At 35.5% G+C, this 20,378-nt stretch overlaps 1 protein-coding gene across 36 annotated transcripts in view; it reads left to right on the top strand.

Annotated features, from left to right (window-relative positions):
- rims2a (regulating synaptic membrane exocytosis 2a) overlaps positions 1-20,378 on the top strand; it is a 281,737-nt gene that overhangs the window by 234,825 nt on the left and 26,534 nt on the right. For 25 of the 36 annotated variants that reach the window (XM_059022392.1, XM_059022390.1, XM_059022393.1 and 22 more), the window contains one exon: positions 7,920-8,161. The exons of 8 other annotated variants lie outside the window; for them this stretch is intronic. In XM_059022392.1, coding sequence (XP_058878375.1) covers positions 7,920-8,161 — 242 coding nt within the window. The remainder of the gene's footprint in view (positions 1-7,919; positions 8,162-20,378) is intronic. 3 more of the 36 variants (XM_059022394.1, XM_059022407.1, XM_059022418.1) reach the window with 1 other exon arrangement.

Genomic DNA, 20,378 nt, shown 5'->3' with positions numbered 1-20,378 from the left:
CATGTAGCTTGGTCTGCTCCATTCTTAGAGAATCTGGTTTTCCTTTGGGGATCCTAGCCAAGTGCTAACCAAGCTTAGCTTCTGAGATCTGACAAGATCATTATTCAAGGTGGCTTTCACAGATAATGCAGGCATGCACAAACCCATTATTTCCAAAATCAGATTTAAAATAACTTACTATGACATTAATATGCAATTTATCCAGGATATCAATTTTAAGATGATTTGTTATTGAGTAGATTTAGAATCAGATGTTGCTACAGTTTGTTGGGTAGGGGTCAGTACAATTTCCCCAAAAAAGTTTGCCACCAAGAAATTCTGTGCCTCTACATTTTGGGAATAGATGCACATAGATAGGTAAATTGTTTTGATGGAGCAGTTAAGTTGATATAATTAATAAATCTGTCTTGGGGTTTAAAATTGGTTATTTGAATCCAGGGTTTAGAGTTGTATCCCAAAATGCAATGCAACCAAACAGACTTGCCCTTAACCTTGTTAAATGTATTCCAGTTGTTTGTTAAATAAGTGCGGTAGTGTTGTCGTAGTATGGTTGTCTCTGAGAGTCTTAGAGTCTTAGAGTTACCCTCATCTTTGTTGTTGTTGTTGAAACAGGAAAGATAGATTGTGTTGCAGAGCATATTCTAAGCCTACAGCCTTGCTTTCAGGAATGCCAAGTTGACACTGACTTAGCTGGAATGTATTTGTTTGAATCACAGCTGTTACTGACTTTTACTGTCTAATGAAAACCTGCAAGTGCTTAGAAGCTGATTGACTTATTTGGACTAAATTATTTTGTTATTCAGCTTCTCTTTATTTTTATTTTTTTTAAAGATTTGACGCAATTAACTAGCTAAGAGTTCAATAAATTAATCCTTAGCGTTACACTGTGCCCTGCATTTATATTTAAAAATACATATACAGTATTAGGTATAGGTGCAGTAGTTGTTACCGTTATGAATATGACTTTTTATGATTTAAATGCCTTTTTTGTCCAGACTTTGAAAGAGTTAAACAACAATAAGTCAGGAAAAAAAAAATCCTTCGGAGACCACTCTCAGGGGCCTAGTCATTTGAATTGCAAATCTGGTGAGTCTGTTTTGATCTGGATTGGCATATGAACACAGCTGCACAGGCTGGGACAGGAGATGTTTCTGGGGAAGTGTGTTAGTAGTTAAGTGTTCATAAATATTGAATCCATCAAATAATTATGTGCACTTTATATTGTCAAAAAGACTAAAGCTGTATTGCTATAAAAAAAAGTTTACTAAATTGCATTATGTTTTAGAACATAAACTTTAAGACACATTATAGATACAAATAAGCTTATTTTATGGAAATTATAAAGGTTTATATGTTACAGAAATGTTCATGTTTAGTACACTTTTTGATTTGTGATGACATTTTTATATATATAGCTTGAAATATGAACATGCCTTCCTGCAAAAGTTTTATAGCCCCCAGATATGTCATTCTGTATCACATTTCATGGTATTTCTCAGTTTCATAGTGAAACCGGATTAGAAAATGCAACATATTTGTAGTTACTAAAATATAACCTCTAGAACTAACTAGACCTACGAGAATACAATCTAGTTTGACACAAATATGTATTTTTCAATATAAGTAGTAAACACACGTACCTGTTGGCGGACTTGAAATAAAATATCATTTACCTTAGAATTAGCTGCCTCTCTCAGTAGATGGAATCCTATGGCAAATATGTAAAGCTAAGTAGTACCTGCTTTCTGTGCACAGACAGTAAAAAAAAGGTTGTTTTTTTAAGACACACATAAAAATAATATGTTTTTACAGCTTTGAAAATCCAAGAGCCAAGTTATAGATTATTATCCTCTTGAAAGAAAAAAAAAATATCATCACATTTTTAACTGGTGCTCAAATTCTGCAATGCCTACAGTTTGTGTATGATATAGGATACACTAAACCAGTCAAAAGGGCCTATTTTCACTTTCTCTATGGGGAGTAATTACATTTTGAAAACCTAGGTCTGATTCTGATTTCAACATTGTTATGTATGCTTTTGGGGAGGGGGTCTTGCTTGCTGTAATTAATGATAATTTTGGACACCCCTTAATTATAGGGACAGATTATTACAACGCTGTTTAAAATGGAGAGAAGAGGCCAGCTGTAACCTCGGTTTGTGGTTTCTGCTCTGAAACTATGAGCTATAAATGTCAGAGAGTCATTTATTCAAAGCAGCATGAAGAGATGAGGCAAAGGGGCATCAACAAGAACCTACTGAAATGGTTTGATGTTTTGGTCTGTCTCAGAAGAGATTAGAGATACCGTTCGAGTGAAACAGTTTTTGGTGAGCCTGGTGTATACACAGTTGAAAAACTAAATACAATATATGAATCTGAAAAGGTTTTGGGCCAAGCATACATATACCTTTGAAGAATATGAAAAAAAAAAATCTGTTTTTAAAATGTGATTTGGCAGCATTTCCAGAGAGCTTCAGATTAAGAGTGTCTGCAGGCCACTCATTTTAGGAGTTAAAACAAACTTAATACCCAGTCGGTCTACTGTGTACTACTGTGTGTACTACCCATGTGTACTACCCATGTGTACTACCCATGTGTACTACCATGTGTACTGCCATGTGTACTGCCATGTGTACTACCCATGTGTACTGCCATGTGTCGAACCATGTGTACTACCATGTGCCTGTTTTATAGAATAGAACATTGAATTCTGACAGACAGAATTCTCTGCATATTCTGTTGAAGACACGAAGCAGAAATTCTTCAAATGTCATTGTGACAGGCTAGCCGCCTGCTGTGTGGGTGCGTGCATTCGCTGCTGAGTGACAGGCAGGAGATTGAGACGGAGGTTGTAGGTGATACGCCCCGCAGGCAAATAGGTTTTATTTACAAAGACACAGACTACAGCTCACGTGACACTACCAGCAATGGTAGCACACTGAGGACATACAGGGGAATGTATGTAAACAAACATAAAACACTGTACAAAAACGATCAAATAAAACACTGTACAAAAACTATCAAATAAAAGATGCCGTGAAACGGTGTGCACTACTCCTAATACACAGAGAGCCCACTTATTCACCTCGCTCTCTATAGTTTGGTGGGATCTACAATCGCTGAACTAATCTTCTCTGTTCAATAAATAAACCCAGACTCCGGCTACTTGCCCAGCCATCGGCGGTTTCAATATAGTTCTTCGATCAGAGGCGTTCAGCAAGATGTTTTGCTTTCTTTGTCCGGGTAGCATGGATGATGTTCAGCCATTTGGTTTGCAGCAGCCCTGTGAATAAACGGGACCATTTTATACCTCACGCCCCTCTGGAACACACCTACCTGCTGATTAGAGTCCACATCTGGTAACCATGCACAGCAGACTCTCCCAGGAGCATCACGTACGTCATTCATTAATTACAATAATTACACACATTTTACACAATACTATTTACAGTGTATAGACACTCAAAACCCACTCTTCATGTGCAGGGCTCCTGTCCTGCCACAGTCATCATCCCTAGAATCTGTACTTGCTCTGAGTAGTCTCTTTGTTTTAACATGCTCCATGCTAAAAGGCTTTTTACGATTTAATATTTGCATCAGATGAAGTACTAGTAGGAGGCTGTGTGGTCCAGTGGTTAAAGAAAAGGGCTTGTAACCAGGAGGTCCCCGGTTCAAATCCCACCTCAGCCACTGACTCATTGTGTAACCCTGAGCAAGTCACTTAACCTCCTTGTGCTACGTCTTTCGGGTGAGACATAGTTGTAAGTGACTCTGCAGCTGCTGCATAGTTCACACACCCTAGTCTCTGTAAGTCGCCTTGGATAAAGGCGCCTGCTAAATAAACAAATAATAATAAACAAATAACAGAAGATCTCATTAACATGTCACGTGTCCAAGCGTACCAGTATCATAATCTCACCCAGCCCTTAAAAAAGAGACAGATTGTTGTGTTATTTAGGAAAGCAAAGAGATCTGTGGATGATATTTAGTGCCTTTACCAGGTGAGCCAGTAAAATCATGCTGTGTGGAGTAGAGTGAGTCATGCAATCAGGAGCTTGCTGGCTCGAATCCTAGTGGCATGGATTTGACAACCTTTGGTCTTTGCGATCCCACAGGCTAGAGAGGAAAGTCAGCCAGGGTAAGTTTGCCTAACAATGCCACAGCAGCCAGTACTGGTCAGGTGTCAGAAGAGGCCAACATCCACGGCTTTGTTTCACCAGGTGAAGAGAAGCAATTGGTTGTACCGCAGGAGTGGAGATTGTCTTTTTTTATTCTACAAGTTAAATACTATATATGATTTAGTACAGTATTTTAGTAAGAATAATTTCTGTCCCTAATCCTTTTTTGTTACCCACTTATAGCCATCATATATGCTCTGTACATAAAATGTTCTATCATATTGTTAAAGCATATATCAGCATCACTGAAAATGCACTATTTATAAAAAAGAAAAATGTAATTACTTGTTTGGCGGCAACTGTTAAAAAGGTTTCAAAGGAATTGTTAGCATTTATTTACAGCTATTGTGACCATGCTCAGATCACCCCCTTGTTGGCATTTACTGCAGATATTTTCTTGAGTCAGCGTCCAGCTGACTCCACAACATCTTAACACTACATTAAAAACCTGACATTTTGCTGACGTTCGATAAACTAGTTGTCTGTGGAGACATAACTTGGGTGCGAGAAAAAAATATCCTTTTCATCAGTTAAATGCATGAGCCGATTTAAATAACAAAACAAATGTGTAGTACTGCCAATCTTGAATATGACCAACACTGCCAGAATGTGATAATTCCTGGATATTTATTAATGTTTGATGGAATTTGTTGTCTAGTAATTGACAATGTGGTTCTGAAATAAGTCTTCCAGTCTAAAATCATTTGAACTTGGATGTATGTTTAATTTTAAGGATGTTTATCTGGCAAATGTTCAAAAGCAGTTCATACACTGTCAAAAGAAAGCATAAAAACAGTATAAGGAATAAATGTAGATTCTGTTATATGTTTTCTGTGAGTTGCTATATATTTTTTTGTTTGTGAACCACAAGCTCAGTTTATATATTGCATGCATATGTAATAATCTATCCCTGATTACTACACAACCACATATTCCTAAGAAAAAAGTAGCTAATGAAAACTTTTGATGTACTTTTTACTTAAACTGTTGACAAACTGTTAACCTGAAATATGACTGCTTTCCTCCCTGTAATTAGCAATTAGGTGTAATTAGTGTTGTAGGAAGATAGCTACTGTACTAATATTATAATTGAAATATTACTGTTTTGCAGTACATAAGGGCTCTCTGACTCCTCAACAACTCACAACAGCAGTTGTTGTTTTTCCCAACAGATGCTCATTAATGTCTTGTTACACTAATCCACATTAAATTATGTATTTTTTAATTTCTTTATTTCTTTAAAATGCTTACTTAATAGTAAAGGTCATAGCACATGTCTTCTTATGGGATGTTACTCATTAAGACATTATACTTTTTAAGTACACAAGTGAGGGTAGTTCTGTAAAAATTGTTGTAGTGTAGCTTTGCAGTAGTCGGAATCAAGTCCCGTTTATTGTATTATGCATAAATAGATTTATAAAGATAATTGATTTAATTGCTACATGCAGGACTTTTGAACAACTTTACCACCTATGCTGTATAATCCACAATGCTGTGAATTATACTCCTGCCTCTCTTAAATAGTGTACAGTGGTATGTACAGTGGTACAGTGGTAGAGGACAGACTGGCTTTTTGGTTTTTACAGTATAGTTCACAAGAAAATTCTCATATTTTCCTTCTTGCATATAACAGGATGGGTGAATGTTGCCTCTTTGTAGTGTTTTTCACATACCTCCTTTCGAGCTCTGGGTTTTGTCAGAGAAGAGAAAAATGTTTCTCAAGGGTCTCACTCCGGTGCTGCAAAATCTCATCTCCTTAAAAACAGATGACAGTGTGGTGGATGCATGTGTGAAGTATATGGCGTTCAAATCCAGCGCTGGAGATAAGCTTGACAGATATGTGGATGAGCCAGGCTGCTTGATCTGAGCCCAATAGTCAAATAGTTTTTTGTTTTTTTTTCTGACACTCTCTGCAAAGAAGATAATAGGTTTGAAATTGATCTGCAACCCTCTATAGCTATGGATATTACTGTTGGAACTGTATTGTTGCTAAATAGTTTATATGCCATCAGATGTACTGTATGTCTGCTCACTTCCTTATCATGATTAGAGGAGTGCTGACAGATCTGAGTTTGTCACCCAGGTGATTTAAGTTAAAAACATTTAAATGATTGAGATATCCCCCACTTTGTAAGGGATAGTATGTTATTGCGTACAGCAGTTTGTGGTTTGTGATTGCAAAGACACAGAATGTAGGGTTGAGTTACTTAAGGGTTTCTATGGGACATGGGACATCAGATCAATTCTAGAAATGTTTGCTTACCAAATAGTCTGATATGCATAGTCTGATATGTCTTCAGTAATACATCTACTTTGACCATTTTGTTTTTAAATATGTTTTATTTTGTTGCATCACCATGTATCTTTAATTTTACATTTTAGTACATATTGTAATAAATATGTCTGCAGTATTTTACATATTTCTGCAACATAATCTCAATTGCTGTAATATTTTTATGTCATTGGTAAATCAGTTTCGACCAATTATTTAGTTTCACATTACCTTTAATTAAAATTGTGATTTGGTTTATGTGCAGCTCAGGCCACAGGCCTCAGGTATGTTAGTTTTCTGTATTAAATATATAGGCCTTCCTCAGTAAGATAATTGCCACCAGTGTAGGCAGGTGGTTAGTTTGTTGACCTCTTAACCCTGCTAATTTTAACAGAGTGAAGCATATGTTACAGTGTACAGTGTGCTGAGAAAGGTTAATTCAGAAATACATTTCACAATGGCTTGCTGTGAGCTGATACTGCAATAGGAGGACCCTGCTATGATACAGCTTGTAGGGGTTGACTTCTTTGCTTACCATTAAATCCACTTGCACCATGCCCTGATGGCTTGGACTATAAAACAAGTTATTTATTTCCTTGAACAAAGTTTCCTTTCAACAACTATACAATGGTTGACCTAAAATACCTTCCAGAAAGATGTGAGTGTTTTGATGTTTTAAATTCCTTTCTATGTTCTATTCTTTAAGAGGGTTGTGGGTTTTATAACTTTGAATGATAAATTAGTATCGAAACTTTGAATCTCAGCATAATTATAAACAGATCCAAACCAATACTGATCCAAGCTCTAATTTGGCCAACTTTCCTGGCACAAAATAACATAAAATAAATACAAATAAAAATACATTTAAAACAAATTTAAATGGGGAAACTGAGGTGTCTCGCAGGGTCATATTGATAAAGCTTTTACGTAGTATAATTTAAGACTCCTAATTCACATCAGTTTGGTCCAATTCCAACTTTTAGTGTGAGATTATTAAAATCTCTATACCACCTTCTGTACAGGTAACTTACAATTAAGGTTCACAGGAAAACCTGGACAAGCTGTTACTCATTGGAAGTCTTCAATTATTCCCTGCTTTATGATACCTAAAGTGCATTGCAGTATTGAGCATTTATTACCATAGTCTACTGGTAAAAGCATACTTGGCAACCATTGTTTTGAATGGAAGGATTCACATAGTGGTCACTAAATCAGAGCTGGACAATCCTTGGATAAACCTAGTGAACCATGTGGAAATCTGCACCAAAGTTTTACTTTACCTAGAATCCTTTAGATCAGTGCTGTGCCTATACACACACACACACACACACACACAACTGTAGCTTTGCTGCTGTGAACCCTTGTGTTTCCCAGAACCCTGTAGCTGAAGCCTGTCCTTTTCTGTCTCTCCTTCCCTGGTTTTTCCCCTTTTCCCCTTCTTATATTTAAACTGCCCATCCGGGCTGACAGTGACTTTACGTCCAAAATGAAAAACAGGCAGATGGGAGCCCCGGGAAAGAACATGACGAAAAGCACCAGCATCGGCGGCGACATGTACAGCCTGGAGAAGAACGACGGCAGCCAGTCCGACACTGCGGTGGGCACCGTGGGCACTGTGGGCAAAAAGAGGCGCTCCAGCATAGGTGCCAAAATGGTGGCGATCGTGGGGCTCTCGCGAAAAAGCCGCAGTACCTCGCAACTCAGCCAAACAGGTAGGAACTGTTTTTCCTTATTGGTTTTTTTTCAGCTTATTTTTATTTTCTCATGCTTTGTTTCTGAAGATGTACTTCCATTGTATTTATTTATTTTTTATGAAACCCTCATTTATAACTTTACAGCTTCAGGTTGCACATTTTTGTATGGAAGATACTTTTTCCTGGTGGATGCAAGATTTGTAATGCATATGATCTGACTCAGATTCTTTTTCTCCTAGATAAACAGAATGCAGAGAGTTTGATTCTTATTTATAACAGGTATTGGTCCTTTGTCTCTGGTTTTATATATGCAGAGGGGAGCAGAGATAATAAAAATGTATCTCTTTTTTTCCCTCTTAGGAATCAATAGGAGCTGCGTGAGCTTGTTCATGCTCACGATTATCAATACACAGAGCAATTCAAGCTTTATGATGTCTTAAATTCAATCAAGTGTTTTACTTTTCTTACATCAGCATATTTGGATGATTAAAATAATTGCAAATGGAGACAACTTTTTTTATATTGAATAACAGTTTTTCTAATCTTTACTGCTATTTTTACCTTTTGAAATATTTATCAAATCTGTATTTGCCTACCAGATTTTGCTGATGTGTTTGAAAAGAAATTATGCTTTTAAAATATCCTTTCAAGTTCTAACCAATGCTTAGTTTTTCTTGAATTAATTATTGTATACAATATCCATCACCTTGTTTTTTTTATTTTTAATTTTTATTATCCCCAATATATTTCTGGTTCATTCTACAGTTGTACAGTGTACCAAATAGGGACTCTTGGTGTTACATACAATGATTAATGGTCCATATCCACTAACAAATAAATAAACAAACAAAAATGTGTGTATGTGTGTGTGTGTATATATATATATATAGCTACTGTAATAGCTATTCTCAATATATATATATATATATATATATATATATATATATATATATATATATATATATATATATATATATATATATTTTTTATAAAACACTTGCAATATTCCAATATTGAACATTCATAATATAATGCTAAAATGTCTATATCAACATTAGAAAATGCTTTAGTACCTTGGACAGCAACTATCTGTGGAACCTGAATGGGGTTCAAATAAAGGAAACAGTCTATTTGGGGAATTTGATGGGATATTACAATATGGTGTTTACAGTGCATCTCTCTGACAAACCCAGTCTCAATGAAGTGTGATAACATAACAATTCCCAGACAGGATGTGATCTTTCTGTTGAAAATGGTTAGACCCTTAAACAAATAATAAGTAATATGAAACAATGTACACCTAAATGACTAAGCAGACCTTGTCTAGTTGGAAAGCGTAGATGGACTCATTAAATTGATGTGTAAACTGCAAAGGGTGCGGGAACATTTTAGAATTTTGTATCCTGCAAGATTTGTGTAGGATTGTTTTCATTTTGCTGATGTTATGTTGAACATCAGCCACCAAACACACTCACACATGCAGAGCTTCTGTTCTGCCACAATATATACATTCATACATGCATGCATGCATGCATACATACATACATACATACATACTGTGACAAAGTCTGGGGCACTGTGGTTGTGGGAAGTATAATGTGCAGCCTGTACCCTGTTTAAAAAAAGTAGTGAAAGGAAAATGTAGTCCTGCTGGTTAAACCTGACCAGCTGAACTACATTTCCCAGAATGCCTGGGCTTACAAGGGCCAGTGTGCATTTACCCAGGGTTGAGTAATTGTTTTCACCTGTGTATAAATGTTGGTATTTAAGCAAGGCTAAAACCCTGCTCAGGTCTTGTTTGGTACTAGGCTAAAGCTGAGGTGCTGAAAGGACCCCCGCCAACCTTTTGTATAAGGTAACAACTATATTCTCAAATCGGCACAATAATGTGTTTGTTTTGAAGCTGCCGGTAAGCAGCGTAGCTGCACAGTTATTAGACAGAGGAACTTTAGTTAGAACTCCTAGACAGAGATAGGCTTTGTTTTGTTAATGTTTGTGAATAAAGAATACAGGCACCGACCACAACTTCCATTGGCTGGTATCTTCTTTTGCACAAGAGGATGGGGCTAAAAAGTCCGACACGAGACTGACAATCTGTCAAACAAAATACTCGTAGACAGAATTCATCACAGAGATAGGAACCATTATTGCTTTCCTGTTTTATGTGCAGTGCACATGGACATCACATTAGGGGAAAGGGTAATTTTAAGTAACTACAGTGCTATTCCAATTCACAAATGGGGTGAAGTACTGTGTGATTTCAGTAATTATTTATTTTTTAGGGTTAAAGTCCCTGCTATTGAAATGGGAGATGAATGTTACTTGACCTGTCTCATATAATTGTTTATCTATCATCCTGTTTCTTGCATTGTCAATTAGGCTTAGGCTACTGTAACTAACAGACGGTAGCACCTGTGTGGGAGATAGAGGTGGCTATAGGATCTGCTGAATTAGTATAAAGTGGGAAGCTGAGCCAAGCTACTCTGTCACTCACTGGATCTGAGCAATGAAAACCACATTTATACTCAGAAAAGTGATCCTTTCTGCTGCTTTTCCTGTAATGCATTATTATAAAGCCTTGTGCTATGGGGGAGGTGTTTTTGTTTAACTTAAACCAGTTCTTCAACTGTTGCAGTGTTTCATGAGTGAGAAAACATGGTAGTTTTGGAGATTTTCTAATGCAAAAGACATTTGGTTAAGAAACAAGATGGCCTTTTAATGCTGAGTGCTGACTGGCTGATATACTCTATCTTTATATAAAAGCTGTACTTTATATAAGAAACTAGACCACATTTACTCATTTCTTAATATGAGGTGCTGACAATTGGCTATAAATTATATGAATTGATTAATTGATTTAAACAGAAAACAAACTGTTTGCTTTCCCGTTGATCAAGTTGGCACGTTTTCTTCTTGATAAACAAGGAGAATGTGTTCTTGATAAATGAGGAGAATGTGTATATGTGTTGGTTATGTTTTTTTCCAAAGGTAATGATATCATTGATACAGTGCACTTGATAACAAATGGTAGCCTCAAACAAGGGCTGTTTTTTACCCAAAACGGTCTAATTTTGTAACGAGCATGTCTGTACATCAGTAGAATGATACTGTATAACATCCTTGAAACATGGTTCAGTGATCAGTTTAAATAAATTGCAGCTTTATAAACTACCATGTTAGCAAGGGTGTTCAGTATGCCCTTCATTAATACATAGTAACTTATACTGTATGCTAGTGAGGAAGGTATTATGTAAGTGTTGAAAAATCTAGAACTGAATAACTTTTTCATATTCTATGCTGCTAAGAGAATATTTATTTTTACCGGATCTCATTTTGGCATCTGTCTTGCATTTATTCAACGACAGAATAGCCCCCTGTAAGAAGTTTACATTTTTTGTATGTACAGTACTATACCTCCCACATAGGAATGTACAGACTTTTTAGCTGTTGAGCCAAGATTTGAATCAAGTTCAGACTCTTTTTCCACTTGCATTAATGAGTCACAAGGAGGCTGAAGAGCTGGGGTCTATGATGTGAGGTCCAAATGTATTAAGCCTACACCCCACTGCTAGCCATGGAACTTGAATAACTGATACCAGGTTTAAGCTTTGCATCGATATAGGAGTTTAAATGGATATCTGGTATTGCCAATGCAGCAAAGCACCTACCTGTGTTGATAACATCATATATACTATTGGGCTTAATAAATAAGTAAATTACTATCTACCAGTTGGAAGATATGCATCTAAAAGCTTATCAATATTTCAATATTTTGCAGGGGCTTTTTAGAACCATATCACAGCAGACACTAAAAAGCCTGAACATCCTGGAAGTTGACTGTTTTAAAAACAGCAATGTCCTCCTGGACACTTTAGGGTCTTTTTTCCCCTCAGGGGTTGGCAGTTATCTGAAGTAATGTGTTCTGATGATATGTCTCAAAGAGGTTATATTGGGTTAAGTCTCCCAATAGCAAATGATAGAATCCTGATAGAATAACATTTTCTGAGAGTTTAGAATGGTGCTGTATAGATTATACTGTAGCAACTAGGGAGATACTGAAATTGAAGAAGGAATCTATGAAAAAGACCTAGGAGTTTATGTTGACTCTGGAATGTCTTCATCTAGACAATGTGGGGAAGCTATAAAAAAGGCCAACAAGATGCTTGGATATATAGTGAAAAGTGTTGAATTTAAATCAAGGGAAATAATGTTAAATTTACAGTTTGGAGGTACTGTAAAGCTACAACTACAGTAGTACAAAAAAAATCCATAATTAAAAAAAGGAAAAAAAATCAAAATTTGATTGAAATCAAATCCAATTCTTTAATTTAAAAAAAGAAGAAAAAAAAATCGCCAACCCTGATTCCTCATCAGTTTATTCAGTTTGAATGTATGCAATTACAATACAGTCCTGTAACCCTAGTTTAATTTAACACACTTGTTCAAATGTCATATGGAAATGTGAACTCTTTAAAAAGGGTTTTGCGTTATCTTAACATGTGTCTTTATGACATGTATGTATTTTTTATGTTTGTGAAACAGAACAGTACCCAGATGTTGTTACTAACCATATCAGATCTTTTAAAAATGTTTTCAGCTTTAAAGGGAGCCATTTTTATGGCGGCGGAGGTCACATATACAGTAGTGTATTATACACCCAGGACAAACAAAACACAGTAATTTCAGTCTAGCAGTGATGGGGAGCTCAGTGAAGTGAGATTGCTCAAATTACATCTCTTTACCGTCTTCATTTTTTTTTTTATTACCCAGCTGTAAGTACAGGTAATCAAATTCACTCCCTATCAAACATAATCCACATAAAAATAGCGTGTCACAGCAAAAGCTAATGTATCCAAATGACCATGCCATACTATGATGTGCTTTGTACTTAAGCTACTGGTTATGTTCATGTATTGGCTTTTGAGGAGTATTACTGTTTTGCTAAATTAAATACAAGCACAATGAAATATATTAGAAAATGGACTAGCGATTTTCATTAACCTGATTGATCAATATGATGTCCCTAATCTCTGGTAAAGGACCTTGAATGTTGTAGTTCAAACTATATTCTCTGTTCCAAATCAATCTGTCGGTAAATACAGTATTCATTATGCAATTTACCTTTTTTTTTTTGCTGTAGTACACAGCCTAACAACGTTGTGTGTAAAGGCAGACTTGCTTCGTCACTATCCTATACATTCAGTCTATTTAAATTTTCTATAGAAAATGAATAGTCTAGCAAAACTGAGAATAGTGTTTACTGTTAGGAGCAATACAATAACCATGACAGCAATAGCAGCTAGTTTTGTTTTTGAATGACAGTTGTAGAAATCAAACAACTGGATGCAGACTGATTAGTGTCAAATTTAAATCAAGGGAAGTAATGTTAAAACTTTACAATGCATTAGTAAGACCTCATCTAGAATACTGTGTTTAGTTCTGGTCACCTCGCTACAAAAATCACATTGCTGCTGTAGAAAAAGTGCAAAGAATAGCGACCAGAATTATTCTGGTTTTAAAAGGCATGTCGTATGCAGACACCCTGGGATCCTTCAAGAAGCTGCTTGATGAATGGCCTCCTCTCGTTTGTAAACTTTCTTGTGTTCTTTCTTAACTAAATCTTGCTGATTAAATTGCTGTGCCTCTTCATAGTCTAAATATGATATATATTTGGGCACCAAGCATTCATTTTTGATTGGGATACTACTACTTATAGTAATTAAAATGTACACTTAATTATTTCTCTTTACAAAACAACTAAATGTAAATATTATCTTCAAATAAGATGTTCTGTCAGCACTGGCTTGTAGTTTTACACATTTCATGAGAAATTATTTCAAAAAGTACCAAGTACTAAACTGTTATTAGTTGTCCTGCTCTGTACCTTCTAATGTGCAATGATGTCTTTTTTTTTGTAGTGAAGTGACCAAAACTGCACACAGTATTCTAGGTGGGGTCTGTTTCCCTTTTTAATTACCTCACTATAACGCAGAGGTCCTTTTCAAAGTCCTCTTTCCCTGTTTTCATCCCGTTCATTTTATACTTATAACCCAGATTTTTACTCTCAATGTACAAAACTTTACATTCCTAACATTAAAATGTATTTGCTACAGCCTATATTCTTTTAGAATGTGTAAAGGAATGTGGGCTATATATTACTAATTACGGTACACACAACATAGTACAACACAACAAGATGACATTAAGTAGTGCTGTCACGCTTTCAACACCACTTGAACTTTATCCATGCAGGGTAGTTTACACTTTCCTCTTGTTTTTTTTTTGTTTTTTTTTAAAGTGCAGGGGAATTACAATGATTGAGACTGAAAAAGAGATAGAACTGGATTACAATAACCCACTGTAGTCCATTAAAAAAAATGGTGTTGCAGTGTGCCAATGAGTTAGAAGTCATTATTTTTTAACTGTTATTTTATTTCTGAATTCACAGAACTGATTGTTTCCGGCTCATGTGACAGGTGCTGCCTTTCCTAAGTAATATGTCAGCAGCTTTCTATGAAACTCAGTCCAGTAAGGAGAAAAACAAATACATTAGAAATGTTTACTCTGTCACAAACAGACCTTTGCTCTCTGCTTGATGTAATGTAAAAGTGGAAGGCATGCTGTTCGCTGCCTGATCTCAACCTGATTCTCTTAGTAACTGCCTGCTGTGTCAGCTTATTGTAACGTGCCCCAGCTGGCACAGCAACGGCAAATGGACTTGCTACTCAAAAACAACTGTTTTCTTTCCAATTAAATGTCTTTGTATGCTGTAGTGTATTAACTGTGACAAGCTGTGGGAACATTGCAGGTTTTCATCATGTTTTCTGTGCTGCTTGAGAACAGGAAGGTTTTGTACCTCACAACCTGCAGCACTGCTATATTCCTCACAGGGTTGGCTGATTTAAATCAAGTCGATTTAAATCACTTGATTTAAAAACAAAAAAAAAACATCGATTTAAATCATTTTTTCATTTACTACCTATTTTATATAGTAGAAAAATACATGAAAAGTATGTTTTAAAAACCTTTTATTAACACAAACTCCTTAAACTCTTACTGTCTATAAACTAAAACTCTTAGGGCTGTATTCTGATCACAGCGCAATGCGAGTGCAAACCGAACAGCGTTTGCGCCGATTCTGTGACGCTTAAATTGAGCGAAGACGTAAAAAAAGAAAAAAATACTGCATTTAGGTGGTATTCTGAAGACACGTCTTGCCCCGTTATACAGCGTCTGCCCCATCATTAACATATTTGCCGAAGCGATTCTGAATGCAGTGCAATGGGGTCCCAAACAGACAACTGAGCACTGTGTTAAGACCCACTGAAACCAGGTTTATTTAGTGGTGCAATCAGGAACTTTAACAATTGAACACACTATAAAAAGCAAAACAGTCCTAAGTAACAACTGCATGTGTTTGGACTGACACAGAAAGAGGAAATCAAAGAAAGAAAAGTAAAAGAAAAGAATGACTGGGATGAGTGAGGGGGATTTTTCTCTGGTGTACTCCATCACTAAATTCTTGTAGTTCACATTTAGAGGATGCCACAATGATAAATAATTTGCTTTATTTATTCATTTAGTTTGGTATGTAACTATTCACAAACCACCATTTACAACATCCTTATATTTACAGTTTGAAGGTACTGTAAAGCTACAACTACAGTAGTACAAAAAAAAAATCCATAATTAAAAAAAAAAAGGAAAAAAAATCAAAAAAGTTGATTTAAATAAAAAAAATATCTGATTTAAATCAAATCGATTTTTGAATTTTTTTTTTTAAATATAACAGAAATCGCCAACCCTGATTCCTCATCAGTTTATTCAGTTTGAATGTATGCAATTACAATACAGTCCTGTAACCCTAGTTTAATTTAACACACTTGTTCAAATGTCATATGGAAATGTGAACTCTTAAAAAGGGTTTTGCGTTAACATGTGTCTTTATGACATGTATGTATTTTTTATGTTTGTGAAACAGAACAGTACCCAGATGTTGTTACTATATATTTGTCATATAAAACTATTCAGTACCAAAAATATAAGTTTGTCAGATTCAACAGAAGAATCACTAAACACATTACATTTTGAAATACCATATCAGATCTTTTAAAAATGTTTTCAGCTATAAAGGGAGCCATTTTTATGGCGGCGGAGGTCACATATACAGTAGTGTATCATACACCCAGGACAAACAAAACACAGTAATTTCAGTCTAGCAGTGATGGGGGGCTCAGTGAAGTGAGATTGCTCAAATTACATCTCTTTACCGTCTTCTTTTTTGTTTTTTTATTACCCAGCTGTAAGTACAGGTAATCAAATTCACTCCCTATCAAACATAATCCACATAAAAATAGCGTGTCACAGCAAAAGCTAATGTATCCAAATGACCATGCCATACTATGATGTGCTTCGTACCTAAGTTACTGGTTATGTTCATGTATTGGCTTTTGAGGAGTATTACTATTTTAAATAAAAGCACAATTAAATATATTAGAAAATGGACTGGCGATTTTCATTAACCTGATTGATCAATATGAGGTCCCTAATCTCTGGTAAAGGACCTTGAATGTTGTAGTTCAAACTATATTCTCTGTTCCAAGTCAATCTGTCGGTAAATACAGTATTCATTATGCAATTTACCTTTTTTTCTGCTGTAGTACACAGCCTGACAACGTTGTGTGTAAAGGCAGACTTGCTTTGTCACTATCCCATCAGTCTATTTAAACTTTCTATAGAAAATGAATAGTCTAGCAGAATCGAGAATAGTGTTTGCTGTTAGGAGCAATACAATAACCATGGCAGCAATAGCAGCTAGTCTTGTTTTTGAATGACAATTGTAGAAATCAAACAATTGGATGCAGACTGATTAGTGTCAAATTTAAATCAAGGGAAGTAATGTTAAAACTTTACAATGCATTAGTAAGACCTCATCTAGAATGTTGTGTTAAGTTCTGGTCACCTCGTCACAAAAAGGATATTGCTGCTGTAGAAAGAGTGCAAAGAACAACCAGAATTATCCTGGGTTTAAAAGGCATGTCGTATGCAGACAGGCTAAAAGAATTGAATCTATTCAGTCCTGAACAAAGAAGACTACGTGGTGATCTGATTCAAGCATTCAAAATTCTAAAAGGTGTTGACAATGTTGACCCAGGGAACTTTTTCGACCTGAAAAAAGAAACAAGGACCAGGGGTCACAAATGGAGATTAGATAAAGGGGCATTCAGAACAGAAAATAGGAGGCACTTTTTTACACAGAATTGTAAGGGTCTGGAACCAACCCCCCGGTAAGGTTGTTGAAGCTGACACCCTGGGATCCTTCAAGAAGCTGCTTGACGAGATTCTGGGATCAATAAGCTACTAACAACCAAACAAGAAAGATGGGCTGAATGGCCTCCTCTCATATGTAAACTTTCTTATGTTCTTCCGATTACTTTCAGCAACTTTATTTCAGCACGTCATAACATGCTCTCTTCTCTAACAAAGTCAGGCTTTGAATAAACTTTATTAACACACTGTGAACAAGTAGGTAGGCATTTAATTACTTTTTTTTCACTTTCACTGATAAATGTTATGACCTAAAGATAACTTGTACACAAATACACGAGCATGCACTCAAATCCTAATTTAAAAAATAAAGTTTATCGGTGTAGTGTTAGAAAGTGATACATCGTCAGAATGTGGTACTTGCATCAAAACTTGACCCATGTAATGTCAGTAAGTGGTGCGCCGTCACACTTTGGTACAGGTGCAATCAATTGCGATCTGATGGGTGTTTTCCTATTGTCAAAAAGAGGTACATTTACCATTAATTATACATTATTTTTTGCAAACTTAAACTGGAAACAGACAACCAATTTCTCTTAAAGGAAAAAACTATTTCAGGACGAACAAGAAAAAATCGCCTCAAAGTTGCACAAGTAAAAAAAATGTGCAAGACCCAATGTATTGCATATGATAAATATTCCCATGCTATTTTCGTAATGGTAGAAATATATGATAAATTCAATTAAAAACGATGTAAAAGACTAGAAAATATGATAAATTCAATTAATGATGTAAAAGATCGAAAACAGCATAACGTACCAGATTTGAATGGCTGTTTCTCTGCTTTTCGTGGAAGCTTTTTAGGCATGCGTACCTGAAAATAATACTTCACTAAACATGTAGAATCAGGTGTCTCTGCTGTGACACATTGTTTAGTATAATTTTCAAACTCTTACTTGTCAAACAGCCGCAAAGACAGGTTTGGTAGCACACTGGTCAGAAACTTCTTTGTATATAGTCATCTTATAATTAAAGATCCACTCCATATTTCATTTCAATTAAAAAGTTATTGTCTTTATTATTAAAACTTTGCAGCAAAAACTAAAACATGTTTCGACACCAACTGTGTCTTCATCTGGTACAAGAGTGGCATTCAATCTCAGCTGAGTTGGATTAGCATTTATATACACCTGAATTTCCCATCAATTAATTACATAGTTAATTAAATACTTAATTGCACAATCACATTTTATCATATATCCAATGCTGTACGCCCACTATCTAATCAATGATTTACTTTGTTTATACCTATTAAACATATTTTTTTATGTCCCAAAATGATTACAATATAAAATTTAACAAGACAATTACACAACAATTACACAACATGTTTTGATGAGTACACTTGGCCTTTTTTAAATGTATGGGTTAAAGTCTAATGTTTCGTTAAGCCCATGAGGTTCCATTGATTTTAGAGTGTAAATCCAGAACGTCTCCCTTCTCATTTGCTTAACTATATTTCTACAGAACCGCAATCATGTTCACCTTTGTGTAAGAGAAACTGCCTGAACTGATGTTATCATTTAGGCTATTGGAAATATCCATGACAAAGCATCAAATATGACCAGTACAGTGTTGTAATAAATGCATTTTCTATATTATCGCTTACGTTTAAGTCCTGTAGATGTTATGCAATGTTTTGGAAAGTCTTTGTTTTACTGTGCTGCTGAATCTCAAACGTATGGATATTTGGCTCTGTGAGTGTGCACAATTTGTATCTATGCATTGATAAATGAAACTGGCCTAAATTAATGTCCTTCCTGATTTAAAGATAGCTACAGCAATTTATCTTTGCAGCAGATTTAGGTGCTTGTACTTCGATTTAACTCTAATTAGGCCCTCAGGAACCTGCGTAAGAGATGATTTCAGGGATGATGCATTGCAAGTCATGGCTTAGGTACAGGGTTCTCTGTTATTTGAACACATTTGATATAGTGTCTGTAAGTATGCCTTCCATAACATAATGTCAACCAGTCAAAGGCCTATTAGTCAAGTTTAAGCACCGAGAAGATACAATGATGAAATTAACTAATTATTTATTTAGTGCATTGCTATGAATACACTTATATTTTCATTCTTTTTGAACAATGAAGAATGTGACTTTTGGCATTTCTTAACACATTCGTTTTATTATAAATGTTTATTATCAATAGAAAAATGTTGCCTTATTCAAACTAATAAGCACTTTTTTCCTTTACATTCCCTTATTTATTTTTTTTAATCGTATTAATCATGTTAAAAAGTTGATCACCAGATCACCTCTGAGGGAAAAGGGCAGTGTTATTAATATACTGTAGTGTTAGAGGTCTGTTAATTGCATTTATTGTTCCTTCATCTTTCCCCAATATATACTGTATATATATATTATATATATCTCAATGTTGTTTTACAAAATTGGTATGAACTTTCCTTAGCATAAGTTCTTGACAGTGTCAGAATCATTGTGATCTACCTTTGTCTGAATTCTGGCCTCTGATTGGTTGGCCAAATGAAGGCTCTTCAGATCCACTTGCCCCAATTTTTATGAACCTTTGCTTGGACATTCTATATGACATGCTATGTTACAGAGTGTGTATGTACAGCAGGCCCAGACGATTCACAAGTTACCAAGAGCATCTGTGCTTTCTGGGAGCTGAATTTGTCATCGAACGGTTCAGGGTGCATAACCCATCACTTTTGTTCCTAAACTATACGCTTCATGTAATGTATACAAGTATGTACTATGTAACACATTTACATTATTACATTGTATTAAGTAAAGTAAAACATATAATAGAAATAAACTAAACATATTGGATCATTCGAGACAACACTAGAATGTACTGGACTATTTTTTTTTTTTTTGTTTCCCTCACATGCTAAGAACACCCCTATTCATAAACTGCCTTTATTAGAATGCCATAGAAAG

This window comes from Acipenser ruthenus, chromosome 4 (assembly GCF_902713425.1).
Source record: "Acipenser ruthenus chromosome 4, fAciRut3.2 maternal haplotype, whole genome shotgun sequence".
In the NCBI taxonomy this organism is placed as follows: Eukaryota; Metazoa; Chordata; class Actinopteri; order Acipenseriformes; family Acipenseridae; genus Acipenser; species Acipenser ruthenus.
Note: the sequence above shows the minus strand (reverse complement) of the source record. Positions and strands in the feature narration are given on the sequence as shown.